The sequence below is a fragment of the Mobula birostris genome, chromosome 8 (genome assembly GCF_030028105.1).
Source record: "Mobula birostris isolate sMobBir1 chromosome 8, sMobBir1.hap1, whole genome shotgun sequence".
In the NCBI taxonomy this organism is placed as follows: domain Eukaryota; kingdom Metazoa; phylum Chordata; class Chondrichthyes; order Myliobatiformes; family Myliobatidae; genus Mobula; species Mobula birostris.
In genome coordinates, this window is record NC_092377.1 from 165,453,637 (window position 1) to 165,468,884 (window position 15,248).

The 15,248-nt window shown below is 43.0% G+C and overlaps 2 protein-coding genes across 11 annotated transcripts in view; one reads left to right on the plus strand and one right to left on the minus strand.

Moving 5' to 3' along the window:
• The window catches only part of LOC140201933 (myoferlin-like), a 229,319-nt gene that overhangs the window by 186,404 nt on the left and 27,667 nt on the right, over positions 1-15,248 (plus strand). The window lies entirely within an intron of this gene.
• LOC140201934 (VIP36-like protein) overlaps positions 8,980-15,248 on the minus strand; it is a 40,209-nt gene continuing 33,940 nt past the window's right edge. The window contains exon 8 of one of the 2 annotated variants that reach the window (XM_072266771.1): positions 8,980-10,502. In XM_072266771.1, the coding sequence (XP_072122872.1) occupies positions 10,360-10,502 (143 nt within the window). In that variant the 3' untranslated portion in view covers positions 8,980-10,359. Of the gene's footprint in view, positions 10,503-12,854; positions 12,955-15,248 lie in introns of those variants that run through there. The other variant, XM_072266772.1, reaches the window with a different exon arrangement.

Consider the following 15,248-nt stretch of genomic DNA (forward strand, 5'->3'; position numbering starts at 1 on the left):
GACCTATAACAGACTAGGCCAATGGGCAAATTGTAAAGAACATTACAGTACAGTACCGACCCTTTAGCCCACAATGTTGTGCTGACCTAACCTACTCTAAAACAATCTAACTCTTCCCTCCTACATTGAAAAATGGAACTATTATCCATGTTCCTATCTAAAAGTTTTGTAAATGTTCCTTATATACCTCCCTCTATCTGGCAGGGTATTTCATACACCCATGACTCTTGTGTGAAGACTGGCTGTCCACTCTATCTATGCCTCTTATCAACTTGTACACTTTAATCAAGTTACCTCTCATCCTCCTTGTCTCCAAAGAGAAAAGCCCTAGTTCACTCAACCTATCTTCAAGAGACATGCTCTGTAGTCCAGGATGCATCTTGGAAATCTCTGAACCCTCTCTGGAATTTCCACATCCTTCCTATAATGAGTTGATCAGAATTGAACACAATATTCCAAGTGTGATCTAGCCAGCATTTTATAGAATGGCAACAATAACTCGTGGCTTTTGAACTTGATCCCCAGCTAATGAAGACCAACACACTATATGCCTTCTTACCACAGCAACTTTGAGGGATCTGTGGACATGGACCAACTGCTAAGAATCCACCACTAACCCTGTATTCTGCCTTTAAGTTCAACCTTCCAAATTGATGGAGGTTCCCCAACCAACTTCTCCCTCAGCTGCAGCTGTCCTGGTAATATGTGACAGTAGAGGGAGCTGTTCTAAAAACCTTTTCTGTTACCAGACCAAGAAGTTATATGAACCCTGACTCCTTTACATTTTGTGCTTTCTCCACCAACTTGATCGGTGTGAAATCACTTGGTAAACTATTTGAAACTACCAACTTAGGCTTTATATATATTTCCACGTTCTGTTTAATTATATTTAAACAGTAGCATAAACATTGGTTCACAGCAGTTTTAAACATTGCTGCCTAATTGGGGCAAAATAAAACTTACCATTACAGCAGCCTCTTTACGGGTTTTTCCAATCAGAAATGTTAACCATTTCTTTCTATAGATATGGCCTGAACCGTTGACTACTTCCTGCATTTTCGGTTTTTATTTGTGTGTTCCTCGTGACTAGCCCATTTTAAAAAAATTGCTCTGAACAAATTCTGGACCATAAATTACAAAGAGAGTAACTCTGAGTCATGCTGTGCATGTGAACGAAGACGCAACACCACTTTATCTGGTGATTTCATTTGATCCACAGATAGATAAACAAAAATAACCTTTGAAACTTTTCTGAAGTTCAGTAGTACAGACACCTTGGGAGTGCCATACTTTCCAGATCTCTGGTGCTTTATTGAACTGCTGGTGTTATTTTTTAACCTTTTCAGTTTTAGTGGTAATGCACATCCACATTTTGCTGCTCCTTTCCTTAACTTATAACTCAGCTGTGCAGGGCTGTAATATTTTCATTGTACATGAATGAAAATCTGAAATGATGAAATTTCTCATTACATCTCCATCTGGCTTCCTCGTGGTCTTCAGTTGGTGCTGGAGCCTTACTGCAAACTATCTTGCACTTATTTCGAAGTAGACTGATCTGACATCCTAAACCTCTTGACCAGTTTTTATATGTCAGCAAATTTGTAGGATAAAGGAAAATATTGTTCTTTTTTTATTTAAATACAGCAGGTGACAGGCCTTTCCACCCCAATGAGCCCAGGGTATCCAATTACACCCATGTGACTAATTGACAAACTAACCCATATGTCTTTAGGATGTGGGAGGAAGGGTGGTCTCCTGACTTTGGTGATAATTTCACCCCACTTTTCTCTGGCTTACTACTACTCCACCCCTCCCATCTTCACATTAGAACTGCATTGCTGTGTATTGTTAGGTCTCCAGTAATTTTCCCACTCAGTGTTGAATCTTCACTGACACTGCTCATCTCCACCCTTCGTCCGCCACATTTATTTCTGATTTCATCAATAACGGTCAGAAAAGGTTTTGAATGAACATTGTTACATCCATTGCCTTGCTGCATTTTTTATTTATTAGTTTTTCAAGATTTGGGCAACACTTTCAGGATATTTATTGTAATGGCCTTAAGCATCAGCAACCAACTGCCTTGCTAGGCCATTTCAGAGTCAGGACATAGATATACCAAGATCCATGCTTTCAGTGTTTTTCCAGAGACACATTCAAAGCGGGAGCGAGAGAGGAAACGACACAAGTCAGGGAGAGAGATTTAAAAAGGAGTGTGTTTATGGGCTTTCACCATTTTTCCAGCGGCCCAGTAAGAATCACGATTCATTAGCAAAGGCAAATAAAAATAAAGCAGGGATGGGCAGAGTAGCCATTTATGTGAGTGGGCCAGTGTTAAGAGTGGTGAGCAAAAGGCTTGGACAAGGCAAGTATCTGGTAAGTTTCTTCTTCTTTTGTTAGTGCATAGTTGGACATACTGGAGGTTGTGGTAGACCAAAAGAGCCTCTGGAAAATCCAGGCAATTCTGGACAATGGTTCTCACCCCCTGCATGCTACCTTGACTGAACAGAGGAGCACTTTTGGTAATAGATAACACAACTGTGCTGCTCCAAAATGTGTTATGAGGTCATTCTTGCCCTTGGCCATCTTGCTTCATAATGAGGAAGTGATCAAGTGATCTTGTAATCTTTGACTTGTAAATCTTGTACATCTTATTTTAAGGTAACTTATTTTTATTCTTTCTTTGTTTCTAATATTTGTATATCTGTGCACTTGTAATGCTACTATGACACTAATTTCTTTTGGGATCAATAAAGTACCTATCTGGTTAGAATTGTTCCAGGGGCTCTATTGTATTCTTTGTGTGAGATGTGGGAAGTCAGGGAGACCACCAACCTCCTGGTTAACAACTGCACCAGGTGCACCAACCTTCAGCTCATATGAGAAACTAAGGAGATAGTAAGTAGGAGCTACAGGCAGATAGATCCTAAGTTGCAGGAGGCAGGTGACTGGCTGAGTGTCAGGAGAGGGAAAGGAAATGGGCAGCCAGTACAGAGTACTACTGCGGCCATTTCACTCAATAATAAGTATACTATTATACTTATGCTGAGTGGGATGACCTACCAGGGAGGAGCTGCAGCGATCAGATCTCTGGCCCTATGACTCAGAAGGGAAGGGAGGAGAAGAGAGCTGCAATAGTGATAAGGGATGCCATAGTTAGAGGAGCAGACTTGAGACACCAGGGTGGTATGTTGCCTTCAGCTGCCAGGGTCAGGGATATCTTGGACCAGGTCCATAGCATTCTAAAAAGGGGGAGGATGAGCAGCCGGAACACTTGGTACATATTGGCTAATGGCATAAGAAGGAAAAGGGAGGAGATCCTGAAGAGGGAATTTAGGGAACTAGGTAGAAAGCTGAAAAGCAGGAACTCCAGGGTAGTCATATCCAGATTGCTGCCTATGCCACATGCCAGTGAGAGTAAGAATAGGACGATTGGCAAATTAATGTGTAGCTGACGAACTGGTGCAGGGGACATAGCTTCAGATTCTGGATTGGGTGTTGTGTAATGAATTGGATTTAATGGGTGAGCTTAAGGTAAAGGAACCCTTAGGAAGCAGTGATATTCACCCTGCAATTTGAGAGGAAGAAGCTAAAGTCAGACGTATTAGTGAAGTAAAGGGGCATGAAAGAGGAGTTTGCCAAAGTTGATTGGAAAGGGACACCAGTAGGGATGATGGCAGAGTGTTTCTGGGAGCAATTCAGAAGGAAGGATAGATACATCCCAAAGTAGTAGTAGTATTCGAAAGGCAGGATGACAACTATTGTTGCAAGGGAGGTCAAAGACAACATACAAGCAAAAAAAGAATGGGAATTAGATTGGGAAGTTTTAAAAAATTAACAGAAGGCAACTAAAAATGCTCTGAGGGAAAAGATGAAATATGAAGCTGAGCTAGCCATTAATATCAAAGAGGATGCCAAAAGTTTCTCAGATATATAGAGTAAAAAGAGAGGCAGAAGTAGATATTGGACTGGGGATAAGGAAATCACAGACAAACTGAATAACTACTTTTCATCAGACTTCACTGTGGAAGATACTAGCAGTATGCCAGATGTTCGAGTGTCGGTGGGCCAAAGTATGTGCAGTTACTATTACTAGGGAGAAGGTACTTGGGAAGCTGAAAGTTTTGGAGGTAGCTGAAGAGATTGTGGAGGCATTAGTAATGATCTTTCAATAATTACTAGAGGAGGACTGGAAAATTGCAAATATCATTCCACTCTTGAAGGAGGGAGACAGACAGAAGAAAGGAAATTATAGTCCAGTTAACCTGACCTCAGTGGCTGAGATGTTAATGATGTGGTTTCAGGGTACTTAAAGGCAAAAGATAAAATAAGCCAAAGTCAGCATGGTTTACTTCAGGGTAAAGCTTTTCTGACAAATCTGTTAGAATTCTTTGAAGAAATACAAGCAGGATAGACAAAGTAGAATCAGTGGATGTTGTGTACAAGGTTCCACATATGAGACTGTTTACAGGAAATAGGGGTTTCTAGAGTTATATTAATAGCAAAAGGATAGTGACGGATAAAATTGGTCCCTTAGAGAACCAGAGTGGACGGCTATGTGCGGAGCCAAAAGAGATGGGGGAGCTTTTGAACAATTTCTTTTCTTCGGTATTCACTAAGGAGAAGGATATTGAATTGTGTAAGGTAAGGGAAACAAGTAGGGAAGTTATGGAAACTATGATGATTAAAGAAGAGGAAGTACTGGCGCTTTTAAGGAATATAAAAATGGATAAGTCTCCGGGTTCTGACAGGATATTCCCTAGGACCTTGAGGGAAGTTAGTGTGGAAATAGCAGGGGCTCTGACGGAAATATTTCAAATGTCATTTAGAAACGGGGATGGTGCTGGAGAATTGGCATATTGCTCATGTTGTTTCATTGTTTAAAAAGGGTTCTAAGAGTAAACCTAGCACTTATCGGCCTGTGAGTTTGACGTCAGTGGTGGGTAAATTGATGGAAAGTATTCTTAGAGATGGTATATATAATTATCTGGATAGACAGGGTCTGATTAGGAACAGTCAACATGGATTTGTGCATGGAAAGTCATGTTTGACAAATCTTATTGAATTTTTTGAAGAGGTTACTAGGAAAGTTGACAAGGGTAAAGCAGTGGATGTTGTCTATATGGACTTCAGTAAGGCCTTTGACAAGGTTCCACACGGAAGGTTCAATCATTAGGTATTAATATTGAAGTAGTAAAATGGATTCAGCAGTGGCTGGATGGGAGATGCCAGAGAGTAGTGGTGGATAACTGTTTGTCAGATTGGAGGCCGGTGACTAGTGGTGTGCCTCAGGGATCTGTACTGGGTCCAATGTTGTTTGTCATATATAATGATCTGGATGATGGAGTGGTAAATTGGATTAGTAAGTATGCAGATGATACTAAGATAGGTAGAGTTGTGGATAATGAAGTAGGTTTTCAAAGCTTGCCGAGAGAATTAGGCTAGTTAGAAGAGTGGGCAGAAAGATGGCAGATGGAGTTTAATGCTGATATATGTGAGGTACTACATTTTGGTAGGACTAATCAAAATAGGACATACATGGTAAATGGTAGGGCATTGAAGAATGCAGTAAAACAGAGGGATCAAGGAATAATGGTGCATAGTTCCCTGAAGGTGGAATCTCATGTGGATTGGGTGGTGAAGAAAGCTTTTGGTATGCTGGCCTTTATAAATCAGAGCATTGAGTATAGGAGTTGGGATGTAATGCTGAAATTGTACAAGGCATTGGTGAGGCCAAATTTGGAGTATTGTGTAGTTTTGGTCACCGAATTATAGGAAAGATGTCAACAAAATCGAGAGAGTACAGAGAAGGTTTACTAGATGTTATCTGGGTTTCATCACCTAAGTTACAGAGGAAGGTTGAACAAGTTGGGTCCTTATTCTTTGGGGCATAGAAGGTTGAGGGGGGACTTGATAGAGGTATTTAAAACTATGAGGGGGATAGATAGAGTTGACGTGGATAGGCTTTTTCCATTGAGAGTGGGGGAGATTCAAACAAGAGGACATGAGTTGAGAGTTAAAGGGCGAAAGTTTAGGGGTAACATGAGAGGGAACTTCTTTACTCAGAGTGGTAGCTGTGTGGAACAAGCTTCCAGCAGAAGTGGTTGAGGCAGGTTCAGTGTTGTCATTTAAAGTTAAATTGGATAGATATATGGACAGAAAAGGAATGGAGGGTTAGGGGCTGAGTGTAAGTCGGTGGAACTAGGTGAGAGTAGGAGTTCGGCACAGACTAGAAGGGCTGAGATGGCCTGTTTCTGTGCTGTAATTGTTATATGGAAATACACTAGGATGGATAAAGCATTGATTGATTGGCACGAGGCAGAGTGGAAATAAAGGGAGACTTTTTGAATGACTGCCAGTGATTAGTGGTGTTCTGAAGGGGTTGTTGTTGAGACTGCTTCTTTCTATGTTGTTTGTCAATGATCTGGATAATGGAATTCATGGGTTTGTGGAGGAGAATTTGTGTTGAAGTAGTAGGGAGGCTGTAGAAAGACTTAGATAGATTAGAAGAATGGGTAAAGAAGTGGCAATTAGAATAGTGTTGGGGGGTGTATGGTCATGCACTTTTGGTGGAAGGAATAAAAGTGTAGACTATTTTCTAAATGGGAAGAAAATTCTAAAATCCAAGGTGCAAGGGGACTTCAGAATCCTTGTGCAGGACAAGTCAGTGGTGAGGAAGGCAAATGCAATGTTCACATTAATTTAGAGAGGACTAAATATAAAAGCAAGGATGCGATGCTGAGGCTTTATTAGGCATTTGTGAGGCTTCACTTGGAGTATTGCGAGCAATTTTGGGCCATCTGAGAAAGGGTGTGCTAACATTGGAGAGGGTTCAGAGGAGGTTCATGAGCATGATTCTGGAAATGAAAATTATATGTGGAGCATTTGATGGCTCTGGGCTTGTACTCATTGGAACTTAGAAGAATGGGGGGGGGGGTTAGCTCATTGAAACCTATTGAATGTTCAAAGGACTGGATAGAGTGGATGTGGAGAAGATGTTTCCTTTAGTAGGGGAGTCTAGGACCAGAGAGTGTAGTCCAAACAGAGGGACATGTATTTAGAACGGAGATGAGGAATTTCTTTAGCCAGAGGATGATTATGGAATTCGTTGCCACGGGTGGCTGTGGAGGCTGTCTTTACATTTATTCAAGACAGAGGTTGATAGATTATTGATTGGTCAGGGCATGAAGGGATACAGGGAGAAGGCAGAGAGGGAAAATGGCTCAGCCATGATGAAGTGGTGGAGCAGTCTCAATGGGCCAAATGGCCTAATTCTGCAACTATATATTATGGTCTTTTGGGCTATATGGAGAAGATGTTCCTGTAGTGGGGGAGTCTCCATTATGAACATCTGTAGACCAGATGGGTATTTAACAGCAATTTGGTAAGCTTTGTAGATATCATTAATTAAACATCATGAGTAAATGATCAGGAACTAGGTTCCACAATTGTCATTGTGGGATTTGACCTTGGACCTCTGGGTTACCAGTCAGGTGAAATAATTGCACATTTTCTTCAAGACCATAGTGTGTGAGACCAAGACCACATTGAAGTGACATTTAACCTGCCAACACTTACCAGCTGGGCATATGGCAACTAAATGTTCACTGATACTGTTGGAATTAGACAAGTGATTTTCTTACAGCAACTTTGACAAGTGGGATCAGAAGATTGACATTGACTTGTCCAGGCTATTCCCAGTCACAGAACTTGACAAGAAAACATAATACAGAGAACTTCAGGAATGCAATGCATTCTTACCAATAATTCCACCACCATAGGTTTGTATGTTTTCTTGAATTTTCATGGAAGAAATTATATTTTATATGCAGTTCCAAATTATGGTAGCCTAATGGTATACAAGATATTAAGAGGAATAGATAGAGTGGACAGCCAGCGCCTCTTCCCCAGGGCACCACTGCTCAGTACAAAAGGACGTAGCTTTAAGGCAAGGGGTGGGAAGTTCAAGGGGGATATTAGAAGAAGGTTTTTTTTACTCAGTGGTTGGTGCGTGGACTGCACTGCCTGAGACAGTGGTGGAGGCAGATACACTAGTGAGATTTAAGAGAGTACTAGACAGGTTTATGGAGGAATTTAAGGCAGGGTTTAAGGGTCAGCACATTGTGGGCCGAAGGGCCTGTACTGTACTGTGCTGTACTATTCTATGTTCTATAATGGGGTGGAAGAGAATCCAAACTCCAAGACCCATGGGGAAATTTTCTCGCTGTTCCCATGATTAAGGCTGCCGTGTAAACTGGCCTGTATATCAAGTGGCTTATTAGGTTAATAGATCATAATTGTATTGACACTTGTGGGAGCCTTCTCACAACAACTGTCACTGCATTCCCAAGTACTTAATGTGTGAATTGTAGAAGGCCTCACTCACATAAGACTGCAAAACAGGACTGGTCATGGGAGAAGATAATTGAAATCTGGATGGGAACTGGATAGCCCCTTTAAAATAACAGCAATACTATCTGTAATGGACTGACAGAATATACCATAACTAACAGTAAAAGACTTTTGCAATATCTCAAGTCACAATTTGTCTTCTCCCATGAGCTCAGACATACACAATGAACTTGTCAGGCAAAGAATTGTGCCAACGCTGATCAACACAAATGCTTCACGCCACTGCCAAATTACTGTCAGTCACAGAGAGAGAACACTGTATGAAATAACCCAGGTGTAAAGGTGGAGAGGAGTGTTAGTGTTGGTCACTGGGCCATTGTTGGAGAAGTATAAACATTGAAATGAGGATAATGGCAGTCAGTCATGTCACCAGTGTGTGTTCAATGTATTTACCAAGCCCCTAGAGCACACCACCTCCAAAACCAGCTGCTATACTGAACACACCCTGCTTTACTCCTGCATGCTTATTTCTGGTTATATGTATTTACTTCATTTAATTTAAATATATATCTATTATTGTAATTTATAACAGTTTTCACAACATGTCAGTGATAATAAATTTGATTCTGCTTGCACATTATCCTTGCTCTTCAGTCAATTCCGTCACTTGTTTAGATTAAGAACTACAAACATAAGGTCACCAGGAAACAGAGACTAGCAAATGGTGTTCAATCATTGGGGTGGCACAGTTAGCACATTGCTTTACCATGTCAGCAACCCGGGTTCAATCCCGCTACTGTCTGAGGAGTCTATACAGTTTTCTTGTGACCACGTGGGTTTCCTATTGAGCTCCAGTTTCCTCCCACATTCCAAAGATGCACGGGTTAGTAGGTTAATTGGTCACATCAGTGTAATTGGGTGGCACGGGCTGGTTGGACTGGAAGGGCCTGTTACTGTGTTGTATCTCTAAATAAAATCCCAAGAGCACCAAAGACTAAAATAGCACTGGCCTCCATGCACACAGTGTTAATGGTGGAATGTCAAAGAACCTAGCAAATTAGCAGAGAGATCGTAAATACATCCCCACTCCCCGAGCAGTGTGCAGCACACCCTTTACTGTGGCCGTGGCACGTGAAGCAACCACTCAAAACAAAAGCAGCTGACCCACAGTTCTGCCTGCCTTCAGACTTCCAGCAAATTTATTCTGATGCATTATCAGATCAGAAATAAGATGCACTTCATTTTGTCCTCACAGGGAAAGATCTGAACCATTATCCCCACACACGTACATACACCTTTTTTAAACATATCTGTTATAACACAAAATTATGAAACATTTCAAGTGTCACCTTCACGCTAACCTGAAAAATAAACTCAACTGAAAGTAACCAACGCACATAATGAGGCACAGCAGTTTCAACTGCACATAGTTCAAGTGTCCTTTTGGATTAGAATAAAAGGGGAACAGTCACACAATGACTTTCTTCCTCATTTCAGTTTTGTTTTCTTACTTAAGTAGCAGCTGGAAGTGGTTTGTCCATTTAAAAAAATATTCTTGCAAAGCACTTTCAAACTCTTCAAAGCCCCCCATAGTGATTAGTGGGTACAATGAGATTCTCCATAATATTTAGTCCTAACATTCACAACACAACAGAGCGGATTTTTTCAGGGAGAGAGGCATTGTAAAACTTTCCTTCACTTTCGTCTTCCAATCAGGTTATTTCTGCAGTGCACTGAAAAAAAAGTGGGATTGAAGTCCATACTATTACGTCAGTTCTCTCTTTCAAACCGTAGAATTAACCCAGGTCAATTGCTTTGGGACAGCGGGGATTCTCATTAACCTCTGCCTGAGTATAACACAGGGTCAAGTAGGTATGGATTCCTCTTGAAAGCAGTACACAGAGTAACAATGAAGAGCCAGTGGAATGAGGCTTCCTTGAAGGAAAGTAAGCCCATCTAGTGCCTCTTCCTGGACATGGGCTCTTGGCCTCTCCGCTGCCCGGGACCTCAGTAGAAGCGCTTGCGGCTCTGCTCCTGCCATTTCTGGAAGACGATGACTCCGATCACAGCAAGCACCATCAGACCCACCAGCGAAAAGAAGCTGATGAAGAACAGTGTTACGCCACTCATCGGCTCCGAACCTGAATCATCTGCTCAAAATAACAAACAAATTAGCAGCATTCTGCACGTCAGACATGGGAGACATCACACAAGGAAAGTCAGAACATGAGCAGAGCCCTACCAACTTATACTCTTCGTTTATGGCTGATACAAGGGGGCATCATTTTTAAGGTGATTGGAGGAATGATAGAGGCATATCAGAGGCAAGTTGTAATTGCGTGAAATTGCATGGTGATAGTAGGCACAAATACATTAGGCACATGAATGAGGGAAGGGTTAAATTGATCTTAAGAGCTGGTTAAAAGGTTGCACAACATTGTGGGCCAGAGAGCCTGTACTGTGCTGTAACATAGAAAATAGGTGCAGGAGTAGGCCATTCGGCCCTTTGAGCCTGCACCACCATTTATTATGATCATGGCTGATCATCCAACTCAGAACCCTGCCCCAGCCTTCCCTCCATACCCCCTGATCCCCGTAGCCACAAGGGCCATATCTAACTCCCTCTTAAATATAGCCAATGAACTGGCCTCAACTGTTTCCTGCGGCAGAGAATTCCACAGATTCACCACTCTCTGTGTGAAGAAGTTTTTCCTAATACCGGTCCTAAAAGGCTTCCCCTTTATCCTCAAACTGTGACCCCTTGTTCTGGACTTCCTCAACATCGGGAACAATCTTCCTGCATCTAGCCTGTCCAATCCCTTTAGGATTTTATACGTTTCAATCAGATCCCCCCTCAATCTTCTAAATTCCAACGAGTACAAGCCCAGTTCATCCAGTCTTTCTTCATATGAAAGTCCTGCCATCCCAGGAATCAATCTGGTGAACCTTCTTTGTACTCCCTCTATGGCAAGGATGTCTTTCCTCAGATTAGGGGACCAAAACTGCACACAATACTCCAGGTGTGGTCTCACCAAGGCCTTGTACAACTGCAGTAGTACCTCCCTGCTCCTGTACTCGAATCCTCTCACTATAAATGCCAGCATACCATTCGCCTTTTTCACCACCTGCTGTACCTGCATGCCCACTTTCAATGACTGGTGTATAATGACACCCAGGTCTCGTTGCACCTCCCCTTTTCCTAATCGGCCACCATTCAGATAATAATCTGTTTTCCTATTTTTGCCACCAAAGTGGATAACTTCACATTTATCCACATTAAATTGCATCTGCCATGAATTTGCCCACTCACCCAACCTATCCAAGTCACTCTGCATCCTCTTAGCATCCTCCTCACAGCTAACACTGCCACCCAGCTTCGTGTCATCCGCAAACTTGGAGATGCTGCATTTAATTCCCTCATCCAAGTCATTAATATATATTGTAAACAACTGGGGTCCCAGCACTGAGCCTTGCGGTACCCCACTAGTCACTGCCTTCCATTCTGAAAAGGTCCCGTTTATTCCCACTCTTTGCTTCCTGTCTGCTAACCAATTCTCCATCCACATCAATACCTTACCCCCAATACCGTGTGCTTTAATTTTGCACACTAATCTCCTGTGTGGGACCTTGTCAAAAGCCTTCTGAAAATCCAAATATACCACATCCACTGGTTCTCCCCTATCCACTCTACTAGTTACATCCTCAAAAAATTCTATGAGATTCGTCAGACATGATTTTCCCTTCACAAATCCAGGCTGACTTTGTCTGATGATTTCACCGCTTTCCAAATGTGCTGTTATCACATCTTTGATAACTGACTCCAGCAGTTTCCCCACCACCGACGTTAGGCTAACCGGTCTATAATTCCCCAGTTTCTCTCTCCCTCCTTTTTTAAAAAGTGGGGTTACATTAGCCACCCTCCAATCCTCAGGAACTAGTCCAGAATCTAACGAGTTTTGAAAAATTATCACTAATGCATCCACTATTTCTTGGGCTACTTCCTTAAGCACTCTGGGATGCAGACCATCTGGCCCTGGGGATTTATCTGCCTTTAATCCCTTCAATTTACCTAACACCACTTCCCTCCTAACATGTATTTTGCTCAGTTCCTCCATCTCACTGGACCCTCTGTCCCCTACTATTTCTGGAAGATTATTTATGTCCTCCTTAGTGAAGACAGAACCGAATGTAATGTTCTGTGCTCCATGTTCAAAACCTCTAAATGACAACCGGAGGTATTCCCCCAGCTGAGAAATAAAGAGCCAAGGATCACGGCCTCATAGAGCTTGGCCATGTAGGACAGAGATGAATTGGAACTTCATTCCTCTGAATGTGATGAATGGGTGGAATTCTGAAGCCCAGCGAGCTGTGGTCAATGATCAGCCTTTCACCGGATTCGAAACTGATATGAATAGATCACAAGATACTAAAGGATACAAAGACCATGAGATTCGCTTTATTTGTCACATGTACATCAAAACAATGAAATACATTGTGTCAACAACCAGCTGTCTGGAGTGCACACATGTCACCATGCTTCCAGCACCAACAAAGCACGCCCTCAGCTCTATGTCTTTGGAATGTGGGAGGAAACTGGAATACCTGGAGGAAAACCAGAGGATCAAGGGGAGAACATACAAACTCATCAGAAAGCAGCAGGAATTCTACCCTGATCGCTGTCACTGTAAAGCATTACACTGACCACTGTACTGTACTGCAGTGAAGTGGTGCTGAGGGAAATCATCAATGGTGAAGCTAGTTCAGAGAACTAACTGGCCTACTCATGCTCTTAATTATCTCGGCTTTTTTTTATATATATGGCTATATCCACTACAGGTAATTACGTCACGGTCTGGAATTTGCTCTTCATATGTTACTGCTACTCTTCCCCTCTTCAAATGTGACTTTGGTAAGGCTTTTGGTTATTTGCCCCAGAAGGAGCACTGCCACAAAAAAGCAGCATCCATCGTCAAGAACCCCACCATCCAGACTATGCTGTCTTCTCACTACTACTGTTGGTCAGGAGTACAAGAGCCTTCCCTCCCTGATGAGCTCAGTTACTTCTACGCTCGCTTTGACCGAGAGAACAAGGTCACCCTCAAAGCAGATCTCCCACCTGGTGAACTGCCTCTCTCACTTTCCACCTCCGATGTTTGTTCCACCCTGAGCAGGGTGAATGTACGGAAGGCAGCTGGTCTGGATGGAATACCTGGCCGTGTGCTCAGAGTCTGTGCAGGGCAGTTGGCCGGGTTCTTCACGGACATTTTCAATCTATCCCTGGCCCAGGCAATTGTCCCCACAAGCTTCAGATCGCCACCATTGTGCCAGTGCCAATGCATTCCACTGCCACGGGCCTGAATGACTTCCGCCCAGTTGCACCCAGCCCCATCATTGCAGAATGCTTTGAGAAACTGGTTCCATCACATCTGAAATCCTGTCTGCCCACTACCCTGGACCTCCATCAATTTGCCTATCGCACCAACAGGTCAACAGAGGATGCCATCTCCACGGCACTTCACTCTGCCCTGACCCACCTGGACAGCCCCAACTCTTACGTCAGAATGCTGTTCATTGACTTCAGTTTGGCATTCAATACTGTGATCCCCTCCAAGCTGATCACCAGACCTCGCCAGCTTGGTATCAGCTCATCCCTCTGCAATTGGACCTTGGACTTTCTTACTAACAGATCCCAATCAGTTAAGTTAGACAACCTCTCCTCCTCCACTCTCATCCTGAACACCGGCGTGCCTCAAGGCTGTGTGCTGAGCCCTCTTCTGTACTCCCTTTTCACCTATGACTGCGTTCCTGTACACGGTTCTAACTCCATAATCAAGTTTGCTGATGACACCACGGTGGTTGGCCTGATCAGAGGGGATGACGAGACAGCCTACAGGGATGAGGTCCAGCACCTGGCCGCGTGCTGGGCCGACAACAATCTGGCCCTTAACACCCAGAAGACCAAGGAGATCATTGTGGACTTCAGCCATGCTAGGAGCCACACTCACGTCCCCACCTACATCAATGGAGCTGTAGTGGAGCGTGTATCAAGCTTCAAATTCCTTGGTGTCCACATTTCCGAGGATCTCATTTGGTCCCCGATCTCCTCCATCCTGATCAAAAAGGCGCAACGACGCCTTTATTTCCTGCGGGGCATCAAGAAAGCTCACCTCTGTCCCAGGATACTGACGGACTTTTACCGCTGTACCATTGAGAGCATACTCACCAACTGCATCTCAGTGTGGTCTGGCAATTGTCCCATATCGGACCACAAAGTACTCCAGCATGTGGTGAAAACTGCCCAGCAGATCATTGGAACCCAATTGCCCACCATTGAGAACACCTACCATAAACGCTGCCTGGGCAGGGCGAAAAGCATTATCAAGGATGCATCTCACCCTAACCATGGACTTTTTACTCTCCTCCCATCCGGTAGGCGCTACAGGAGCCTCCACTCCTGCACCAGCAGGCACAGGAAGAGCTTCTTCCCTGAGGCTGTGACCCTGCTGAACTTCTCATCACAGCACTAAGCAGTATTGCACCCATATTGTACTGTCTCAGTACTTATATTTGTGTGCTGTAGCACTTACTTTTTATTAGCAGTTATTTTGTAAATAACACTATTCTTTACATTTCTGGTTAGATACTAACTGCATTTCATTGGCTTTGTATCAGTACTCGGCACAATGACAATAAAGTTGAATCTAATCTTAGCTCCCACACCACCAGGTTCAGGAATAGTTATTTCCCAACATGAGGCTCCTGAACCACTGTGGTTAACTTCATTCACCACACACAGAGCTGATTCTACAACCTATAGACTCACTTTCAAGGACTTGACAAGTCATGTTCTCAGTATTTTTATCAGAATACAGAACATTACAGACAACCTTTTAACC